At 31.1% G+C, this 21,626-nt stretch overlaps 1 protein-coding gene and 1 long non-coding RNA gene across 7 annotated transcripts in view; both read left to right on the top strand.

The window, feature by feature from the left end:
* The window catches only part of PAN3 (Poly(A) specific ribonuclease subunit PAN3), a 203,823-nt gene extending 202,608 nt beyond the window's left edge, over positions 1-1,215 (top strand). For both annotated transcript variants that reach the window (XM_080171543.1, XM_080171544.1), the window contains one exon: positions 778-1,215. In XM_080171543.1, coding sequence (XP_080027669.1) covers positions 778-912 — 135 coding nt within the window. In that variant the 3' untranslated portion in view covers positions 913-1,215. The remainder of the gene's footprint in view (positions 1-777) is intronic.
* A 6,523-nt stretch (positions 1,216-7,738) lies between these two features.
* On the top strand, positions 7,739-9,575 carry LOC145328012 (uncharacterized). Of its 5 annotated transcripts, none has more exons than XR_013882312.1 (2): positions 7,739-8,645; positions 8,897-9,575. It is a non-coding gene; the product is annotated as an uncharacterized LOC145328012 (long non-coding RNA). The 5 variants fall into 5 exon arrangements; XR_013882311.1 differs by having other exon boundaries at positions 8,888-9,575; XR_013882309.1 differs by having other exon boundaries at positions 8,881-9,575.
* The last annotated feature ends 12,051 nt before the right edge of the window (positions 9,576-21,626 follow it).

Here is a 21,626-nt window from a genome sequence, read left to right as displayed (position 1 = left end):
TTTCATTTTACAAAAACCCGGGGGTCAATAGGACTTACCATTTTTTCACAATTTTAGATTGAACATGGCCTATTTTGAAATTTTTTAGAAGGAGTGATCTGACAAAAATTTGCTTAAGTAAGAAATGAAAGTATAGGCAATAAACTACAACTTTGCTTTCCTGAAGATCTCTCGCAAACGTTTAGAACACCGTTAAAAAACGGTTTTAAAAAAGTTGGCCGAGTGACCGGAATTAGACCCCCCTACCGCATTAACCCCGCACTACCCTATAAGAAAAAGTAGAAATTTTTTTTGGGGGGGGGGAATTTTTCATTTTTTGGGGGGGGTTAGGGGTGTCCGAACCCCCAAGAAAATAGTTATAAACCTTCCCGGGACCTATGAGAAGCTACCCTGTTAAGGAGAACCCGATCGGTTCAGCGGTTAGCGAGATCCTTCGGTACAAACATACAAACACACAAACATTCTGTTACTTTATTATAAGGATTATCATATTATAGTGCTTCCTAAAAACTTAAGAGTTATCAGTCTTAATTAGAGCTTAGTAGTTGTTTTGGCTTTAATGAAAACATTTTACGAGGGATTAATTGCCCACCTAAGAAAATTTTACTCCTGGGGTAAAAATTATGAGGGTGATAGAAAAAAATTCGGCGCGCCATTTTACCCCCCTTTAGTAGGAATAACCCCCACTCATAAGCTCAATTTAAATTGTCTCTTAAAAGTTATCCCTTGCTATGAAACACTTTTACGTTCTACCTCCAATTTATTTTAACATTGTAGATCGGCTTGATGTCACGTGACGAGCAGAACATCCTGGTTGTCTCCTTCGCCGAATTGAAAACCTGTCTTGAGCGAAGCTTCGGGGAACTTCTGTCAGCAGCCAACAGCAAACCCAAGCAAATGTTGGCGGTGTAAAACAAATGGGAATCACTGTGTGGGAACTCATGAAGGAGCTAGGGTTACTTGGAACTGTGTGCAATGCCTGTTCTTGCCAATAATGGATCAATTTCAGAATTTTTTTTACAACAGAAAATACAATATCAACAGTCGTATTATGGTCTTCAAAGTCATAAAGTCAAGGTGGTTATATCAAAAAAAAGCTTCATAACAACTTGTTTATTATTCATACAGTTTCATTTGGAGAGATTAATTTTAATATATATATATGAAGTTTTCATTATTGTAGCATAAACATAAAACATAAAAAACATTTATTCAGTGACAGATTACGCCCCGTCTTACGAAGCAGTACATACAATAGTACACCAAGCTACTGCTTAGTACCAGGTGTACTTTACAATTTTTCATAATATTTATAAATTTAAATTGCATGACTAACACTAGATGTTATGTGTGGCACTGATTAGGCTTCCCTAAAAGTAGGAATATGCGTATCCGAGATGTTTGCATTGCCTTTTTTAGGTTGGCATTAAAATAATAAGAAAAATAAGAAATAATAATGTCAAAATAAATGTAGGTAAAATTAAATGGACAGGGGAAAGAGAGAAGGAAAGAAGGGTTACAACAAATTTTAAGGCTAGTTTTTCTTAAATTTTAAAACCATTTCTGTAATTAATAATGTAAGGTTTTTAATAAATCCAGGCAAATCAATATATTTTAAGTACATTCATTACATTCTTCAATATTACATATAGATTTAAAAAGTTCATCTTTAAGATTTAATGCAAATGTTTTTTTAGGAATATTCTCATTTAAAAGATCTTTTTCATGACAAAAATTATTCCATAGTCTTTGAAATGAAAATAATGGAAACCTTTCAATTTTTTTAAATTTGGCTATTGGAATATAAAACTCACTAGAATTTCTTAGTTGTCTCTGATTTCTTAGATTATTTCTAATCCATACACCATCAAAAGAATTTGGTAGCCTCCAGCGAATAAAATCATAAAAAAATAGTAGTTTTGTATAAATAGATAGCTCCTTAATAGGCAAAACATTAATTTTCCTAAACAAAGGTGGCGTATGGCTGTTATAAGCGGATTTGTGTATAATTCTAATAGCTTTTTTTTGTAGAACTACTAAAGGCTTAATAGATGATTCTAAGCCACAGCTCCATGCTGGCAAGCAATACAATAAATGGCTATTTATAAAAGAGTGGAATAGTGTTACTAAGGATTTTTCACATAATATATGCTTAACTCTATTGATTAAAAACAAACTTCTAGATATTTTTTTCCTTAAATATTCAATATGGTATTTAAAGTTAAGTTGAGAATCAATAAACACACCCAAAAATTTAATTGCAGGAATTTCACTCTGTTGGTTGATATAACCCAAATATCTAATTTTATCTGTATCATTCTCATTTTCATTATTAAAATCTAATTTAATTTTAATTTGGTCCCAAGTTATGGAATCCTCCCTTTTATTAAAGATCATAAATTTAGTTTTAGTTGGATTAAGAGACATTTCATTGCAACGAAACCAATCACAGATATTTTTAAGTTCAATGTTGAGTATTTCAATTATCTCATTCAAATCTTTTCCTGATATCAAAAAATTACTGTCATCTGCAAAGAGTAGTGTCATTAAGCTAGTACAATTTTTGATATCATTGATATAAACTAGAAACAAAATTGGGCCCAAAATACTTCCCTGTGGGACACCCTTGCTGATTCCTAATAAATCACTTTTTTCGCCATTTGTATAAACAAACTGATTTCTATTACTTAAATAGTTTTTAAACCATTCTAATTCTAATCCATGTATACCAATTTTTTTAAGTTTTTTTAATAAAATTGTATGCGAAATTGTATCAAAACATTTAGCAAGATCACAGAATACCCCTATAGTAATTAAATTTTCATTTTTTGCTTGTCCCAGATAATTCAAAAGGTGAATCATAGGATGTAGTGTAGATTTTTTTGCTTGAAATCCATATTGATGTTCATAGATAATTTGATTAAATTCAAGATATCTTGTGAGTTGTTCAGATACAATTTTTTCTAACAATTTTGAAAAAATAGGTAGCAAACTTATTGGACGATAATTGCCAGGGTTACATTTATCCATTTTAGAGCTGTTACTATATTTAAAAATTGGCAAAACTTTAGCAATTTTTAATTGTGAAGGAATTTGACCTGTTTTAATAGATTGGTTAATAATGTGAACAAGAGGTACGGCAATACTATTTATAATTTGTTTTAATAAACAATTTGATAATCCAAACATGTCAGAGCTCTTTTTATTTTCCATTTTTTTCACTAAATTAAAAAGAACATGAATATTTATTTCTCTTAGCTTAAATACACTGTCTGTATCAGGAATAAAGTCGCACGGATTAAGTGGGGAAGGGTTAATTTGGCTGGCAATTTCATCAGCAATTGAAGTAAAATAAGTATTAAATTTGTTAGAAATATCATGATTATTACTGTAAGATGTATCATTGACAATTATTTCATCTATACACGATGTCTTGTCATTTGATTTTGAGATTACTTGTCTTAAAGTTTGCCAGGTTTTTCTTAGATTTTCTTTATTTTGATTAAGTTGTTCCCTGTAAAAAATTTTCTTTGCATCTTTTATTGCCTTATTGTAAATGTCCCTATATGTTGTATATGCAATGTTATTTTCTGGTGTTTTATTTTTTGAATAAATTGTCCCTAGCTCAAGTTTTTTTCGTCTAGAAATCATAAGCCCTCCCGTCATAAATCCCTCTATTTTATGAATATTTTTATTAAATTTAACTTCTTTGATGGGAAAATGTAAATTAAAAGCACAATCAAATACTTCATGAAAGTTTTCAAAACTAATTTGTGGGTTTAATTCATTAAGAACATTACCCCAGTTGTTCGTGTTTAACATTGCATTAAATTGAATAATTTTTACACTTGTTATATCCCTGCTGATAAATGTTTTAGGCTTTTCTGTTTTTTGTGTTTGAGAACTAACATGAAAAATAGGGAAATGATCAGAAATTGAGTTCAGAATAACGCCAGATTCCAATGTATTATTGCAAGAATTAGATAAAATGTTATCAATCAATGTACATGAAGCATGTGTAACTCTAGTTGGTTTAGTAATTAAAGGCAAAAACCCGTTAGATAAAGTGTTCTCTATAAAATCATTTGTTTTTAAATGAGATTCAAATTTAAGGAGATCTAAATTCAAGTCAGACATGATGTAAGAGTCACCTTTATAATATGACATTGCTGCTTGTAAATTTGATATTTTATCAATAAAATATTCCATCTGATCATTAGAACTCATGCCTTGTATTGGAGAATTAGGACGATAGACACAACTAATTATATTGCTTTTTTTCTGTTCAGTAATAACTTTCAATGTTAAAGATTCAAAAAGATTTTCTTCAAAATATGATAAATCATCAATTACAGTAAATCTATGTTTTTTATGAATATAGATTCCAACTCCCCCTCCCTTCCCCTTTTTTCTAGATGAAAATACAAAATTATAATTTTCAAGTTTATATAGATCTTGATCAATAATTGAAAATATTTCTTGAATACAAATTATGTCAAAATAAATGTTGTTTTGTAGAAGAAAATTGATATATTCTTTAAATTCATCAAATTTCGAGGGTAAGGAACCAAGATTCCAGCTTAAGAATTTTATCTTCCTGCAATTCTTAAATTTATTAATGAGTTGTGTGTTGTCAAAATAGGAACATTTTAAATCTATACTGAGATACGGGCTTTCAATTTCGTTTTGATTTGCACTATTTAATTTATCAGCAAAACATTCATTTAGATAATTAATAAATGTCAAAATTTAAAGAAAAAAATAGCACATAAAAAATGTTGTAAAATTTTGCGTGGGAAAACTTAGGAACTTTTATTAAGGAAGGGAAGGAGAGAGGGGGTGAGAATATTTTAACTTCCTGTTGAAATAAGATATTTAGGGTGTATGAAAGGACATTTTTAAAATCATCTTTTATATGAAGTATCTTAATATATTTCTTTAATTTTCATGAAAGACTTAAATATCATTTTTTGCAATACTCTTTTAATATTTTGGAAAGTAATCAACATAACTGTGAAATTGTATACACTATTGTAATAATTGTACATTGCCCATATTATATTTCTTTAGTCTGCTAAGATACATATATTATTTGTGTTACCAAAATTTCAAGTGTACTGTTACCACATGGTTTGTGTTCTTCGCAACACAACGCGGCATTTTTCTCATGTCGATTTCTGTTGTTAAAAGGTCGTCTTTTTTTAAGACAAGTTTACGAAGGGTATGTTTCAATGCCTTTTTTTTGAAGTGAAAAGAAACAATTCTGTTTCAATAAAAAAAAGATTGATTATATTGTACTGAAAATTTCACTTTCCTCGTTCATTTACATATGTTTTTTAAACAATAATTTATAAACTTGTTAAAAAAATCAGGTAAATTATTTTTATAGATCTTGAAATATAAATAGACCAATGTTAAAAAAGGATACATATGAGATACATATTTAGAACAGCAGCAATAAGATTATATCTGTTAACTTAAACTATGATTTTGTAAATTTTGAATTTAAAGCTTTTACAATTTTTACAGTCTTTCATTATTTTTTTTTATAAATGATATTTGAATTATTCATCACATTACAAAAACAGATTATTATACATTATTATTATAATACATTTTTTGTAACATTAAAATAATATTAACACCACCGCACCATGAATCTTGTTATGTTAAATTTTAAATTTTGATTTTTTTGTCAGTATTTTAGTCATAGATTACACTATTTTAAGGATTTTTTATATCTACACTCTACAACACAAAGCTAAAAAGTTTAAAAAAATTAACATGTGGTGGATGTGCATTAAAAGCTCTCGGAAGGCAGTTCATTATGGCCTAATTGAAGTGTCCATGTGTCCATTACCCTTACTCCTTCCAATTTTTATTTAAATTGACCTAAAAAGTTCTTTTATTAGTGTATTTAAATGATGAAACAGGGCTCAAAAATTCAACCCAACCTACCTAAAAAGAATAGTTCTCTTAACATAAATATTTTGTAATTACAAAACTTTAAAGCGTTGCATTTTAAAATGTCAATAGTACAATAAAAGACTTAATTTTAGGACCCTAAACATTATTTTTCTTTTCTTATATTTTGTTTATTTTATATCTATAATTTGATATTTAATGCTCTTTTTGTGAATTTCAAAAAATAGGTATTAATCTCCTGGTGTATTAACTAAAAGCTACTTTTTATTCATATTAATCTTTTTAAAATAAAGTCATTAAAATGATTTATTTTGTTAAGTATTACACCTACTATACCAGTTTTAATTATTTTATTAATGATTTGTAAAACTTGCAACGATTCTATAAACGGCTGTTATATAAGGGGGAGGGGGTTTAATGCAACCATCTCGTAATTAGTGATTAAATGGCACTTAGAATTCGAATTTCGATCTGAAATTTTGCATGAAAAATCCTTGGTAGATCTATTTTCCCTAAATCGAACAAAAAATTGGAAAAGTAACGGTTAACGGCTGGCGGCTCAGCCGTTTTACCAATTTTTGCCAATTTTAAGAGCATATTAGTCACGAAACCTAGCTCCACATAATACTTATTGTCGCTCAAAAACCTTATCAAACGGTTCTAGTAGTTAGCTGTTGGTACTAGAAATTTAAAAAATGGTTATTGCTATCACATAACATGAATTAAACCAAAAATATGTTTTAAAAAGTTGATTCCTACGTAATTAATGATAAATTTGTCCTAAAATAGGCAAAAAAACGGCTAAACGGCTGAGCCGCCAGCCGTTACTTTTCCAACTTTTTGTTCGATTTAGGGAAAATAGACCTATCAAGGATTACTCATGAAAAATTTCAGATCGTAATTCGAATTATAAGTGCCATTTAATCATTGATTACGAGATGATTGCATTAAACCCCCCCCCCCCTTTTTAAAAACCTATCCTAATTTATTAAAAATGATGAACATGAATGATGAAACTGATATTTTGAAAGTACCTTAATTGAAAATGCATAGGAGTATGGCATCTTTAGGAAAAACTATTTTGGCTCAAACATTATATCAATATAGCAAAAATTTTGAATTATACCTATTTTTGTTACAAGTGAAAAATGATCAATTTTAACTGGCGGAAAAGATTGAGACAATAGATTATTCTTCAGATACCATATCTCTGTCCTGTCCATGAAAGTAAGATAATTTTACAAAATTTTAAATTACAAATAAGCCAAACTAAATGACCGTGACTACAAATATAAATATTAAATAAGGCTATTTTGAGATGAATTATTTTGTAAAATTTTTAGTTAAAAGTACTTATTATGCTATTGTTTATTAATATTATTTTTTTACTGTACTGACCCCTTTCTTCTTGGAAGAATTTTAATCTTATTTTATTCCGAGTATTGTTCATTTATTATTATTGTTGTTTGTAATTGTATGATATTAAAGGTTTGAACTTAGCGTGACTTGACATGAGCGAGATTTATAGAAAATTGCAGCAGAAAATCATCACTTTTTTAAATTTTTTATTTTTTACCCCACCGGAGAATTTCTTCCCCTCGGGGGCAAAATATATATGTTGAGTTATCCCCCTAAATTCTTTCACTTATACGTCCTTCCCCCAAAATTTAAATGTAAATTCAGGGTTTCGGATCCGGATCTGGATCCGGATCCGGATCCGCAAGGATCTGCATGCATATTTTTGAGTCCAAGGATCCGGATCCGCAAAAAAATGCGGATCCGGATCCTTAGACTCCGAAAAATGCGGAAAAAATGGAAAAATCTACCTAAATTTATATAAAATCTCAGACATTCTCTTGATGAGAGCCAATCTTTAAGGATTAGGTTCAGACTTGAAAATTAAAAGTATTTTTGACTTCGAATTAAAGAATAAAAATTTTTTGAAAAATTTGGTGATTTTATTTTTATTGTCAAAGATCCGGATCTGGATCCAGTAGGATCCGGATCCGGATCCGCACTGACCAAATTTTGAGGATCCGGATCCGGATCCGCACTGACCAAATTTTGAGGATCCGGATCCGCATAAAATCAATGCGGATCCAAAACCCTGTGTAAATTAAACTAACTTGAAAAATAACCAAACGCTTTGTTGACATCAGTGTGTTGTAAATTATCATAAAGAAAATGTTTTTATACTGCAGCTTATTATGAAAGTTGGGGTTAAGTTAGGTTTAAATTTGAAGATTTTGTTGCAAAAGACTTAATATCTCGTTCATGGATAGTCCTATTTTAAAATAAGCATTAAAACATAAAATTGCTCCTTTTTAAACCAAAGAACCTAATTAACATAACACCGTTATTTCAAGTATTATTATTTCATAACATAAAAAGTCTGTCGGAGCCTACTACTAAAGTTCATACCTTACTTTAAAAATTTCTTAGTAATCCAGTTTTTTTTGTGAATTTAGTTATTTTAGTTACTTAATGAAATATTGTTGGTGAAAGAAAATTTATTGTATGGTTGTAATATTAGTTATAAAGATTATTTCTTCACCCTTGCATATGCATATTTATTAATATAAGTCATTGTTTTGTGTTTCAAAATAACCTATGTTTGAAATGTAACCGTACTACATTATTTTACGGCCTATTATTAATTATAATTATTATATGTAATGTATACTTAAAGCTCAAAACTTGCATTGTAATTGGCTTTAAATGTAATCAAGATCTTGACCAAAATAAGTAACACACAAAATGACGGCATATTAGTTTAAATTAGTGATAAAAATGCAGTTTTTTAAGTAGATAATTGTTATATAAGACCAACAATTTATGGAACAGTTAACGCATAAAAAGTCTACCAAAATCTGCATTATCAGCTGATTTATTACTATATGTTTATTTTATTTATTGCAACTCTTCATATTATATCATAATTATATTTTTTTATAGTGTCAAGATCTTAAAGCAATAAAAGCCATCTATAAACTTTTAATTTAACTGTTTGTATGTATTAAGATATGAAAAATGTTCTTAGTTTTGTAGTGATGCTAATTGTGTGAGGATACAGAAGCCCCTGTTTCAGATAACCAGTAATTCACCTACAAATAGGCGGGAAATTTTAAATCTCCTGGGCATCTGATGCCGGGGCATCTGATATCTCACTCTAATTATTGTACCTCTACACCTTATTTTTCTTCTCAATTAGAAATTGGTTTGGGGTTGGGGGTGTGTAGTAGTAAAGAATTATAATTTTCTTTTTTCAGGGCGCCTACAAGTTAACCATTTTTTAACATCCCCTTTTTATATGATTAAAAAAATTAAAAAAATTTCATGTGAGCAAAATTAGGATAATTTTTTCTAATTTAAATAAAAAGATACACCTTTTTTGTAGAATCGTCTCTGATAAAAAAAAACAAGCATTAACCCAACCAAACCATTTCTTTCTTTGTAGAATCTTAATGAAGTAATTAAAAAAAATAATGGAAAGAAAATCACAACCCCCCAAAAAAAAACAATAAAACTCAAAAAGCCAACATTTAATATATGGCACCAAAAAAAGAACCAAAACACAAAACTGAACAAAAAAATACATAAAATATGCGAAAAAACTTGTTCCATAAAAAGCAATAAAATATTGAAAATTTTGTCTTTATTTAGTTGGTAGTTGGACAGAATATACCTAGTTATTATGATAGATTTAACTTAAGGGGGTGTTACACTAAAGAGACTAGGTAGGTGATTTTAAGCACCTTCCAGCAGTGATTTTCTTTATAATATTAAGGTTTATGTTTAAAATAGTTATATGGGCTAATCAAAAAGGGTTTCACTTATATGGAAAAAAATTTGGAAAGTTCAGCATTTTTTCCCAAAATATCATTAAACGTTTCATTGAGTTCAAAGTGCAAAATGTAATAACACAGACAACAACTACAAATGCTATTAAAGTACATTAATCAAACTGTTTACAATATTGCAGTTTACCAGCCTTTTATTTATCTATAGCCCTGTAGAACAGAAAGTAAGTATAATAATATCAACCAAATAAATGCACAGCGCGCATCACTGCTGGAAGGTCTTCAATATCTCTTGATCTCGTTTGTACATAGTCCCTTTTTAATAAAGACACTTCAGGTAACACTGAAAGGTTAGAGATCATTTATAGTCAGATCACAGGTGACTGATAAAAGTATGAAGGTAAAATATCAGGGACCAGGGAATGATATTCTGACAAATAACTCCACAACCCTCTTCCCCATAAGGTTTCGTGATTTTTTGTAGAATTGTTGGTTAGATTGGCTTCCCCTGGTAAAATATAAACTACTACCTTGTAAAATAGAAACAAAAGTTAGGAAGTTATTGCAAATTAGGATTTTGTATGATAGGTATAATTTTATTTTAGATACAAAATGTTAAATATAAAAAGGTAAGTTTGATGTTCTAATAACAGGATTTTAGTGGTGCCCAGTTGTTATTTATTGTAATATAAATATCGAAAGGAATTATTTTAATTTATGCTAGATCTTTTTTTTGAAAATGTAACTCGCAAGTAACTCATTTTTTGTTTCTCTTGAACTGCGCGGGGGAAATATTTTTTTCATATGGTAATCTAAAACAATTATCATTTTCTCTGACTTTTATAGGTAGTTTAACAAGCTCTCAGCTAATAACTTAGACATAAGATAATAATGAGGTTTACAAAACAAGGGCGTTAATTCCATAAGAAGCGTGGAATATAACAATCCATTCAAAATGAGAACAGGAAATTGTTACACTAGAATTTTAATCATAAGCAAAGTTTTTTTTTTTTTTAATTTCTCTGTTTTGAGTAAATAATAATCGCTTGTTTTGTACTCATTCGAGTCTATTTATACAGTCGCTGCGCTGTTAACATTAATTAATTTTAATTAAGACTTACTAATAAGCTTTCTTAAAAATTCTCAATATTTTATGAAATTATAATTAACAAGATTTGCTGTTTAATTAATATTCATTATATCTATTGTTGTTTAGAATATTTTGGTCTTGGCTTAATTTAATATTTTAATTAATCATTGTGTTAGGTTATCTTAACTTCAGAGACTTTAAGGGATAAGAGTAAGACTATTGACGATAAAGAGGGGGGGGGGGGGGGATTGCAACCATCTCGTAACCAATGAGCAAATGGCACTTAGAATCCGAATTTCGTTATGAAACTTGGCATGAGTAATCCTTAATAGGTCTATTTTCCCAAAATTCAACAAAAAGTTGGAAAAGTAACGGCTGGCGGCTCAGAACCCTTAGAGCTAGAGGGAGCTAATTTTTTTTCTTTTGGGAGGGGGGGCGGGTGGATTATACTATAGGGTGTTTCTCATAAACGGCTTGAGATAAATGGAGCAAACCTTAGGACACAAGTTTTGTAGGCCTATATTTGATTTTAGAATTATTGTTGACCACCCACCCACCCCTAATTTAGGGGGGGGGGGTGGATTATACTATAGGGTGTTTCTCATAAACAACATGAGATAAATGGAGCAAACCTTGGGATACAAGTTTTGTAGGCCTATATTTGATTTTAGAATTATTGTTGACCACCCACCCACCCCTAATTTAGGGGGGGGGGGGTGGATTATACTATAGGGTGTTTCTCATAAACAACATGAGATAAATGGAGCAAACCTTAGGATAAAACTTTTGTAAGCCTATATTTGATTTTAGAATTATCGTTGACCACCCACCCACCCCCAAACCCCTAATTTATGGGGGGGGGGGCGGGTGGATTATACTATAGGGTGATTCTCAAAAACGACTTGAGATAAATGGAGCAAACCTTATGATAAAACTTTTGTAGGCCTATATTTGATTTTAGAATTATCGTTGACCACCCACCCACCCCCAAACCCCTAATTTAGGGGGGGGGGGGCGGGTGGATTATACTATAGGGGGTTTCTCAGAAACGACTTGAGATAAATGGAGCAAACCTTAGGATTAAACTTTTGTAGGCCTATATTTGATTTTAGAATTATCGTTGACCACCCCCAAACCCCTAATTTAGGGGGGGGCGGGTGGATTATCCTAAGGTTTGCTCCATTTATCTCAAGTCGTTTCTGAGAAACACCCTATAGTATAATCCACCCGCCCCCCCCCCCTAAATGGTTATTTTCCACATCCCCCTTTTACTTCCTTTATCAATTTTTAGCTTATTTGTGTTGCGCTATTCATGAAAAAATTGTCCTTGTTTATATTTGATTTGACCAACATTTTTCCAAAAGATTTGCTTTGTTATTCTGATTGCCTGGTACAAATAGCCAGGGATCTTAAGGGGTAAGACAAAGGACTATGAATCTCCATTTAAACTAAATCCCCTTCTTATATATTAAGATTATTGGTTGAATTAAAAAGTTTGAGCGAACGAATAAGATAGGTATCTTGTTTGTAAAACTTTAGGTACCAGTGTAATTTACAGTTCAATATCTCCTCCCTCCCTGCCATGCAAATAATAGAAAGGAATTTGGCAACTTTGGAGGATTTACAAATGAATTATTAGTACAAGTATTGATGTATTTATATTTATTTCAGGAATATTTCACCTCAAGAAAAACTAAGGGGGGGGGAAGTTTGTACACTTATAGGAAATGAAATTCAGTACCAAAGTTTGGGAGGGTCGTATGGGCTTGTTTTTAAAGTTATCAACCTAATTCTTTTTGTAGGCTCTCTTATATGACTTGATATACACGTATTTTTTTGAAAATTGAATTTCGGTACTTTCCTTCTAGGGGCTTGTGGAGCAAAAGACCCCCCAAAACACTAAAAATATGAGTTCTGACCTTATTTTTAAAGATATCGACCTGATTTTTTCTTTATAATACTTTTTTAACATACCCGAATCAACGAACCATTACAGATTTCATTTTGGGACTTTCCTTCTAGGGGCTTGTGGAGCAAGAGACCCCCAAAACACAAAAATATGAGTACTGGGCTTATTTTTAAAGATATCGACCTGATTTTTTTTATAATACTTTTTTAACTTAACCAAATTAACGAACCATTACAGATTTCATTTTGGGCCTTTCCTCTTAGGGGCTTTTGGAGCAAGAGACCCCCAAAACACAAAAATATGAGTACTGGGCTTATTTTTTGAAGATATCAACCTGCTTTTTTTTACATAAAAATAATATTTAAACATAACCAAATCTACGAACCATTACAGATTTCATTTTGGGACTTTCCTTCTAGGGGCTTGTGGAGCAAGAGACCCCAAAAACACAAAAATATGAGTTCTGACCTTATTTTTGAAGATATCGACCTGATTTTTTTTATAATACTTTTTTAACATAACCGAATTAACGAACCATTACAGATTTCACTTTGGAACTTTCCTTCTAGGGGCTTGTGGAGCAAGAGACCCCAAAAACACAAAAATATGAGTACTGGGCTTATTTTTTGAAGATATCAACCTGCTTTTTTTTACATAAAAATAATATTTAAACATAACCAAATCTACGAACCATTACAGATTTCATTTTGGGACTTTCCTTCTAGGGGCTTGTGGAGCAAGAGACCCCCAAATATCATAAAAATATGAGTTGTGGGCTTCTTTTTTAAGATATCAATCTGATTTTTTATATAAAAATACTATTTTAACATAACCGAATCTACGAACCATTAAAGATTTCATTTTGGGACTTTCCTTCTACGGGCTTGTGGAGCAAAAGACCCCAAAAACACTAAAAATATGAGTTCTGAGCTTATTTTTTAAGATATCAACCTGATTTTTAAAAAATAATACTGTTTTAACATAACCAAATTAAGAAAACATTACAGATTTCAATTTGGGACTTTCCTTCTAGGGGCTAGTGGAGCAAAGATTCCAAAACCACTAAAAATATGAGTTTTGAGCTTATTTTTAAAGATATCAACCTGATCTTTTTAAAATAATACTTTTTTAACATAACCGAACTAAGAAACCATTAAGGATTTCATTTTGGGACTTTCCTTCTAGGGGCTTGTGGAGCAAAAGACCCCCAAAACACTAAAAATATGAGTTCTGAGCTTATTTTTTAAGATAACCTGAGAACTCAATTTATATTGTTTTGGAGGTGTTTTACCCTACTTTCCCCTAAAAGGAAAGTGCCAAAATGAAATTATTAGTGGTGAAAAAAGTTTTCATGAAAAAAATCAGCTCAATATCTCTAAAAATATTTTTTTGGGGTCTTTTGCCCCACTAGCTTCTAGAAGGAAAGTCCCAAAATGAAATCTGTAATGGTTTCTTAGTTCGGTTATGTTAAAAAAAGTATTATTTTATAAAGATCAGGTTGATATCTTTAAAAATAAGCTCAGAACTCATTTTTAGTGTTTTTGGGGTTTTTTGCTCCACAAGCCCCTAGAAGGAAAGTCCCAAAATGAAATCTGTAATGGCTCGTAGATTCGGTTATGTTAAAATAGTATTTTTATATAAAAAATCAGGTTGATATCTTTAAAAATAAGCTCAGAACTCATAGTTTTAGTGTTTTTGGGGTCTTTTGCTCCACAAGCCCGTAGAAGGAAAGTCCCAAAAATGAAATCTGTAATGGTTTGTAGATTCGGTTATGTTAAAATAGTATTTTTTTATTATATAAAAAAAAAGGTTGATATCTTAAAAGAGAAGCCCACAACTCATATTTTTATGATTTTTGGGGGTCTCTTGCTCCACAAGACCCTAGAAGGAAAGTCCCAAAATGAAATCTGTAATGGTTTGTAGATTGGGTTATGTTTAAATATTATTTTTATATAAAAAAAAGCAGGTTGATATCTTCAAAAATAAGCCCAGTACTCATATTTTTGTGTTTTTGGGGTCTCTTGCTCCAAAAGCCCCTAAGAGGAAAGGCCCAAAATGAAATCTGTAATGGTTCGTTAATTTGGTTAAGTTAAAAAAGTATTATAAAAAAAAATCAGGTCGATATCTTTAAAAATAAGCCCAGTACTCATATTTTTGTGTTTTGGGGGTCTCTTGCTCCACAAGCCCCTAGAAGGAAAGTCCCAAAATGAAATCTGTAATGGTTCGTTGATTCGGGTATGTTAAAAAAGTATTATAAAGAAAAAATCAGGTCGATATCTTTAAAAATAAGGTCAGAACTCATATTTTCAGTGTTTTGGGGGGTCTTTTGCTCCACAAGCCCCTAGAAGGAAAGTACCGAAATTCAATTTTCAAAAAAATACGTGTATATCAAGTCATATAAGAGAGCCTACAAAAAGAATTAGGTTGATAACTTTAAAAACAAGCCCATACGACCCTCCCAAACTTTGGTACTGAATTTCATTTCCTATAAGTGTACAAACTTCCCCCCCCCTTGGTTCAAAGTTTTCTTCTTTTTATTGTTTTATTATGATGATAGGGATTTTTTAGCAAGAGACAAAAATCAGCAGGGGGGAGGGGAATGTTTAAAAATACATTAATATACATAAATCTTAATATTTAACATTTTTACATGAAAAAACTATTTTTTTTTAAATTAAATTATCCTTCAAAATTAAAGTCTACTTTTATTGATAAAATATTTATAGTTAAGTTATGCTAAAAAGTTTTCCTTGTATGATTTATTAAAACCTGCACGAAACCTATCTGTATAATGGCATCTTTGGAATATTTTGTTTTCTCCGATGATAAATGCTTTGATATCGGAGGAATGAAATGTCCATTTCACGGAGATATAATGTAAACCTTTGCTTCTCGGTGTGCCTGTAATACAACAAAAGAAGAAAAAAACAATTCTTTATGATTTACAGCAATGCCTTGGCCCGTAAAAATAAACAGGCAAATTTCTGTACACATTTTGAACTTCCAGTAAAGGGGTTGTTGGATAATATTTAAAATAACATTCATAAATGATAGAGCAACACCTTTTATGTTAAAATACTATGCCCTAAGATCATGGGACTTTTACTTGAAGTCACATAAGGATCACGCTCCCACTAGGTGATAATTGACTAAAACTTCCTTTTGCCTATTAACAATAGCATATATGTTAATTAAGATTTTATTTAAAGGGGTAGTTGCATAAAATGCATTTCAGAAAAATGATTTCGAGATTAAGTTACAAATATACCATCAAACATATATAATTTTGTATTACCTTCAATAAAAAAAAAAATAAAACTACGTGGTAGAAAATTTAAATTATACACTATAGCTGTAGTTTAAACCATTGACCAGAAAAAAATATCCGGTTCACTAAATTCATGTTCAAATGCTTTCGTAAAACTATTTGGCTTTAAACTCTTTACCTATTTTTTCTTTGGTCTAAATCATTATACTTTGGTTTAACATGAAATACAAAAAAAGACAATTAAGGAGGTTAGGTGAAGATACTCTAAAAATAAAAGTAAAATTTGATCAACAAAAGTAATTTTAAAATTTGATCAACATAAGTAATTTTAAAAATTTCTACTATGGGAAGGTACTAATTCAATTTAGGGAAAGTATGTTCTGAACTCACCATAAGGTCCCAGTACATCCTGTGTAAACCGTTTCCACGGTTTTTTTCTAACCTAACAAGCCTTCGGGTGGGGTGTGTAAAGTATTATTGTGGAAACACCGTCTTTATTGAAACCATCCCTTCTAGCTTTGAAAAGGTTCACGAGAGAGATAGTCACAGAACTTTATACCTGGTCGGAGAATTTCAGTTCTCCTGTCTGCCCTCTCTTTTTCTCTCCCTCCTCTGAGAGTGAGAGATGGATAGAATTTGATGGTATCGCATATTATTATCATTCAACCTAATATGACTGAGTGTGTGTGTGGGAGGGGAAGAGTTTGATGCGGAGAAATAGTCTTCGCACAATTTTGCTAATTAATAATTCTGAATGTATAAACAGAATCTTTAAATTCGCTTAAATGTTTTATTTAAGTCAAAAGTGCATCAATTAAATACATATCTATTTTAATACTATGTATCATTAATTCAAAAATTACTTTTTAAAAATGTATATTTGTAAATCTTTTCAAAGAACTATTTAGTGGAAACTCATCTTAAGCCATAGACTTTCTATAAATATTAATGTTACACTTTATTTATATCCTTCCTTACTGACAAGCATTGTTTCTTCAAGTTTAATTTAGCTGTTTATAACTTTGCTGCATTAGAAAAATATCGTGCAAGAGAGAGAGAGAGAGATAAAAGGAAAGCTGAGTTAATTTATAATCATTTGTAGGATAAACTCTGTTTTGTTGGGGGGGGGGGGGGGGGCTGTACCAGGTATGGGGTGGTTTTAAGGTATTTGGCGGGGGGTGTTGTTATTTTATTTAGTCGGACCAGGACTCGAAGCATACACACACTCGATTCTATTTCCAATTAGAAATCATGGCATCCAAGAAAGCTATTATATCCCTAGCTTTTTACAAGCTAAAAATTATCTTGATTGAAACGTAATAGTGTACAGTTGTATGTCACCATTCAAGAAAATTTTGGGGTGTAGTCACTTTCGTAGCAACACCTCTTAAGGGGCTTTTCGTCGTATTTTCACAGTAGCTTCTTGGGGGGGCTCCAACCCTGCGGGGCCAATTGTCTAACCACGCGGGTCAATCACCTAATTTAACATAACCTAACCTATCAAATGCTACTGTAAAAATACGACGAAATGCCCCTTAAGAGGCGTTGTCACGAAAGGGACTATACCCAAATATTTGATACTGTAATATGTAACTGTTGGGGAATAGTTATTTTACTATACATGGTTTTTCAGTATGGCCGATAACCGGTTCTAATCCAGCGGATATTAATCGGTTTCGAAGCTATACTAGAAAAAATGTTCTAATATTATTTTTCTTCTAAGAGGGCTACACCCCTCACTGGATCTACTTAAACATGAAATGAAATACCTAACCGGTTCTCTACCATTTTTTGCATCAAAATTGTATCTTTAAGAAAGCGCTTTAAAACATGTTTTAAGTTTTCTTATTTTTCTAAAATAACGCCAATTTATTAATATTATATTAATTTTCTAAATCTGCTATAAAGATAACTCTAGACTCCTGATATTATTAGAATAACTGAAACACAGGGGTGTATATTCTACATGGGATCCCCTGCTCAGGGGGGGGGGGGGAAATAAAAAATAAGTGGTTGGAGGGAAAAAAATGTAAAAATTAAGAAAACTGAAAACATTTTTTCCATTCCCCCCCCCCCCCCCTACCTTGGTGAAAAAAAAATAAAAAAATGTGTGATAGGAGGAAAAAAATAAATAAAATAGAGTTCTTTAAATATTTTTCCATTTCCCCCCCTACTTGGTGAGAAAAAAACTAGGGGGGGAAAAAAAATAAAAAAATTTGTAGCAGGGGAAAAAAATAAATCTTGTGCATAATATACACCCCTGCTGAAACTTGTTAAATATGCACAATTATTTTCAAACCTAACAAAGATATGTTCTACATAATTGCTCACCAATGATAAGTTTTTTTTATGGATAAAAAATACAACTAAGTATAATACAGAAAAAAATATAAAATGGTATTAGCAGTTAATAAGTTACATCTTTGTTTAAAGGTTAATTGCAATTAAGATATTATGATTTGTGACTGTCAAATAACAAGAAAGTTAGTCATCTTAACCTAATCAGACATATAGACATACTGTTGAGCTTTAGAGAAGCTGCTCTGCTAAAAAGTTTCCTTATTTCAATTAGTACTCTATTCAATTTAGTTTATATTGAGTCAACGGATTAAGTTTTAAATCTCTTATGATTATATTCATAAACTAGTTGAAGAATATTAACTTCTCTGGTTGAATATTTGTAACATTTATGAAAAAAATAAATAAAATATACCTTTTAGAGCAAAACTTTTTTTTTGCATAAGATAAATTTTTATACTTACATTGTTAAAACTGTATGATATTTGAAAGAAAGTGTTATATTCGACCCTAGGATAAGTTAGATGGATGTAAGGGGGGGGGGTTTAATGCAACCATCTCGTAATCAGTGAGCAAATGGCACTTAGAATTCGAATTTCCATCTAGAATTTTGCATGAGTAATCCTTGGTAGGTCTATTTTCCCTAAATCGAACATAAAGTTGGAAAAGTAACGGCTGGCGGCTCAGCTATTTTGCCATTTTTTTATATTTGTATTGCAAATTAGTCACGAAACCTCTCTCAACATAATACTCTTTTCTACTCCAAAACGCTATCAAACGGTTCTAGATGGTAGCTGTTGGTACTAGAAGTTTTAAAATTGGTTATTGCTATCATTTAACATGAATTAAACCAAAAATATGTTTTAAAAAGTCGATTCCTACGTAATTGATGATGGATTTACCCTGAAAATAGGCAAAAAACGGCTGAACGGCTGAGCCGCTAGCCATTACTTTTCCAACTTTTTGTTCGATTTAGGGAAAATAGACCTACCAAGGATTACTCATGCAAAAGTTCAGATCGAAATTTGAATTCTAAGTGTCATTTGCTCACTGATTACGAGATGGTTGCATTAAACCCCCCCCCCCTTTTTTTATAAAGTGATATCTATTTATCTGTTGAAGTATTTGTAAAAAATCTTTTAATGCAACCATCTCGTAATCAATGATTAAATGGCACATAGATTTCGAATTTCGAACTGAAATTTTTCATGAGTAATCCTTGGTAGGTCTATTTTCCTTAAATCGAACAAAAAGTTGGAAAAGTAACGGCTGGCGGCTCAGCCGTTTAGCCGAATTTTTCCTATTTTCAGGGCAAATTCATCATTAATTACGTAGGAATCAACTTTTAAAAACATATTTTGGTTTAATTCGTGTTAAATGATAGCAATAACCATCTTTAAATTTCCTGTACCACCAGCTACCGGCTTCAACCGTTTGATAAGGTTTTTGAGCGACATAAAATTATTATGTGTAGATAGGTTTCGTGACTAATTTGCTCTTAAGATAGCCAAAAAATGGCAAAAAGGCTGAGCCGTTAGCCGTTACTTTTCCAACTTTTTGTTTGAATTATGGATAAAAGACCTACCAAGGATTATTCATGCAAAATTTCAGATCGAAATTCGAATTCCAAGTGCCATTTAATCATTGATTACGAGATGGTTGCACTAACCCCCCTTCCCCCGGCCCCCTTATATAATGGATTCAATTTTAAGAAATGTTCTAAGAGAGTTTTTTATCATTTATTTGTATTTGATTTAATTCAATAGTTTGAGAATCGACAATTAAGGTTTTTTTTCCGATTCAGATTCTACCCTAATTGCAATTCAGGGGGCCAAAACCTCTAATCATTGTACAGGTCTAATCTAAGTATTATCTCTAAATTCCAAATCATCCTTTTTCATTGTATGTAAAATCAAAATAATATGACTCTTTCATTTTGTAACTGTAACAATGCCAAAAAGTTATGAACATAAATGTTTTTTTATTTTAAATGCTATCAGGGAGGGAAAGCACAATGGCGTCTTAATTGTAATATAAGCAAATTTTGATTTATCGTCTACAGCAGTAATATCCCTGTAATGTTCTAAGTAGGGATGGCAATCCGTCAAATTATTGGACCGGATTCAGATTCTTACAAGAATCCGTCCGAAAAATGGCGGATTCCCGCGGATTCCGGATTCGGATTCTGGATTCTAGCAATATTTTCAAAGGCTTTTTTGAAAAATCAAAAATTTAAGGGCTCCATATGTCCTAAAAATTAATGTTCTTGGTGTTCTCTATAATTCACTTTCGAGAATCGAACCAGATGTTATATATAATGATGATAATCTTTGCCTTAAAAAAGGAGGAGTTGAAAGAAAAAACTTAAGACGCTAATTTTAGCCTACTTATCAAGAATCCGAATCCGCTATTAAAAAACGGATTCCGGATTCGGATTCCAAAATTGGACGGATCCCGGATTCGGATACGGATTGCCAACCCTACTACTGTTATATCCTTTCAATGAATGTGCTAGGAGTTTATAGTTTATTCATATTTACATTGTTGTTTAGGATGTTCTTTATATGTTTATGAAAATAAGTTTAGGTAGAATTATTCATTTGAATTTATATATTATTACCTGGATGTCGCATCAGTTTTTCATGTACTCTAATAAAGTGATGCTGGCAGTGATCTACCCCCCTTTACTCTATCACCTTCCCTCCTACTGGAAGAACGAACTGGCCAATAAATGCGGTCCATATTAGCAACCTAAATTGACGACAAATTTTCCCCTGTCAATATATCCATATATATCCTATATCCATTTTAACTCAGCAGAGTTTACAACAGCCTTAGTTTACATTTTTTAGAAACGTAAATTCATCACTGTATTATGAGGAAGGGATAGTTCCATGAGTTTTTTAAACAGTATTTTTAGAGTATGGCTTTGAAATCGCTTAAAATCCGCAGCCGTACTAATAGATCATGTACCGCATTGTATCTTAAACAACTTCTACGAATAACAAAACAAAATTATAAAATTAAAACCAACTTTGTTAGCCCGTGCCTTCAGTCCCGCGGGGCTTACAAAACTGGAATTAATATTATAGTTTTTACTTTTGCTGTCTGCGGAAAAACCTTTCTATATTTCGATGCAATTCATAACCAGTACTATATTTTTACAAAAAAAAATTCAATGTGTTCCTACGGAAATTGCTTTGATATTATAAAAAAATGCAGAAAAAATTGTTAGTTCTGTAAAATTCTGTATACATGCAATAATCTGTTTTTTTTTATATACACAATGCTTTATTATTATTTAAAATATATGATTAAAAAACAGCTTTATTTTGC

Source organism: Acartia tonsa, chromosome 9 (genome assembly GCF_053477335.1).
Source record: "Acartia tonsa isolate MP-2025a chromosome 9, ASM5347733v1, whole genome shotgun sequence".
Taxonomy (NCBI): Eukaryota; Metazoa; Arthropoda; class Copepoda; order Calanoida; family Acartiidae; genus Acartia; species Acartia tonsa.
This window is presented reverse-complemented; position numbering and strand designations above follow the sequence as displayed.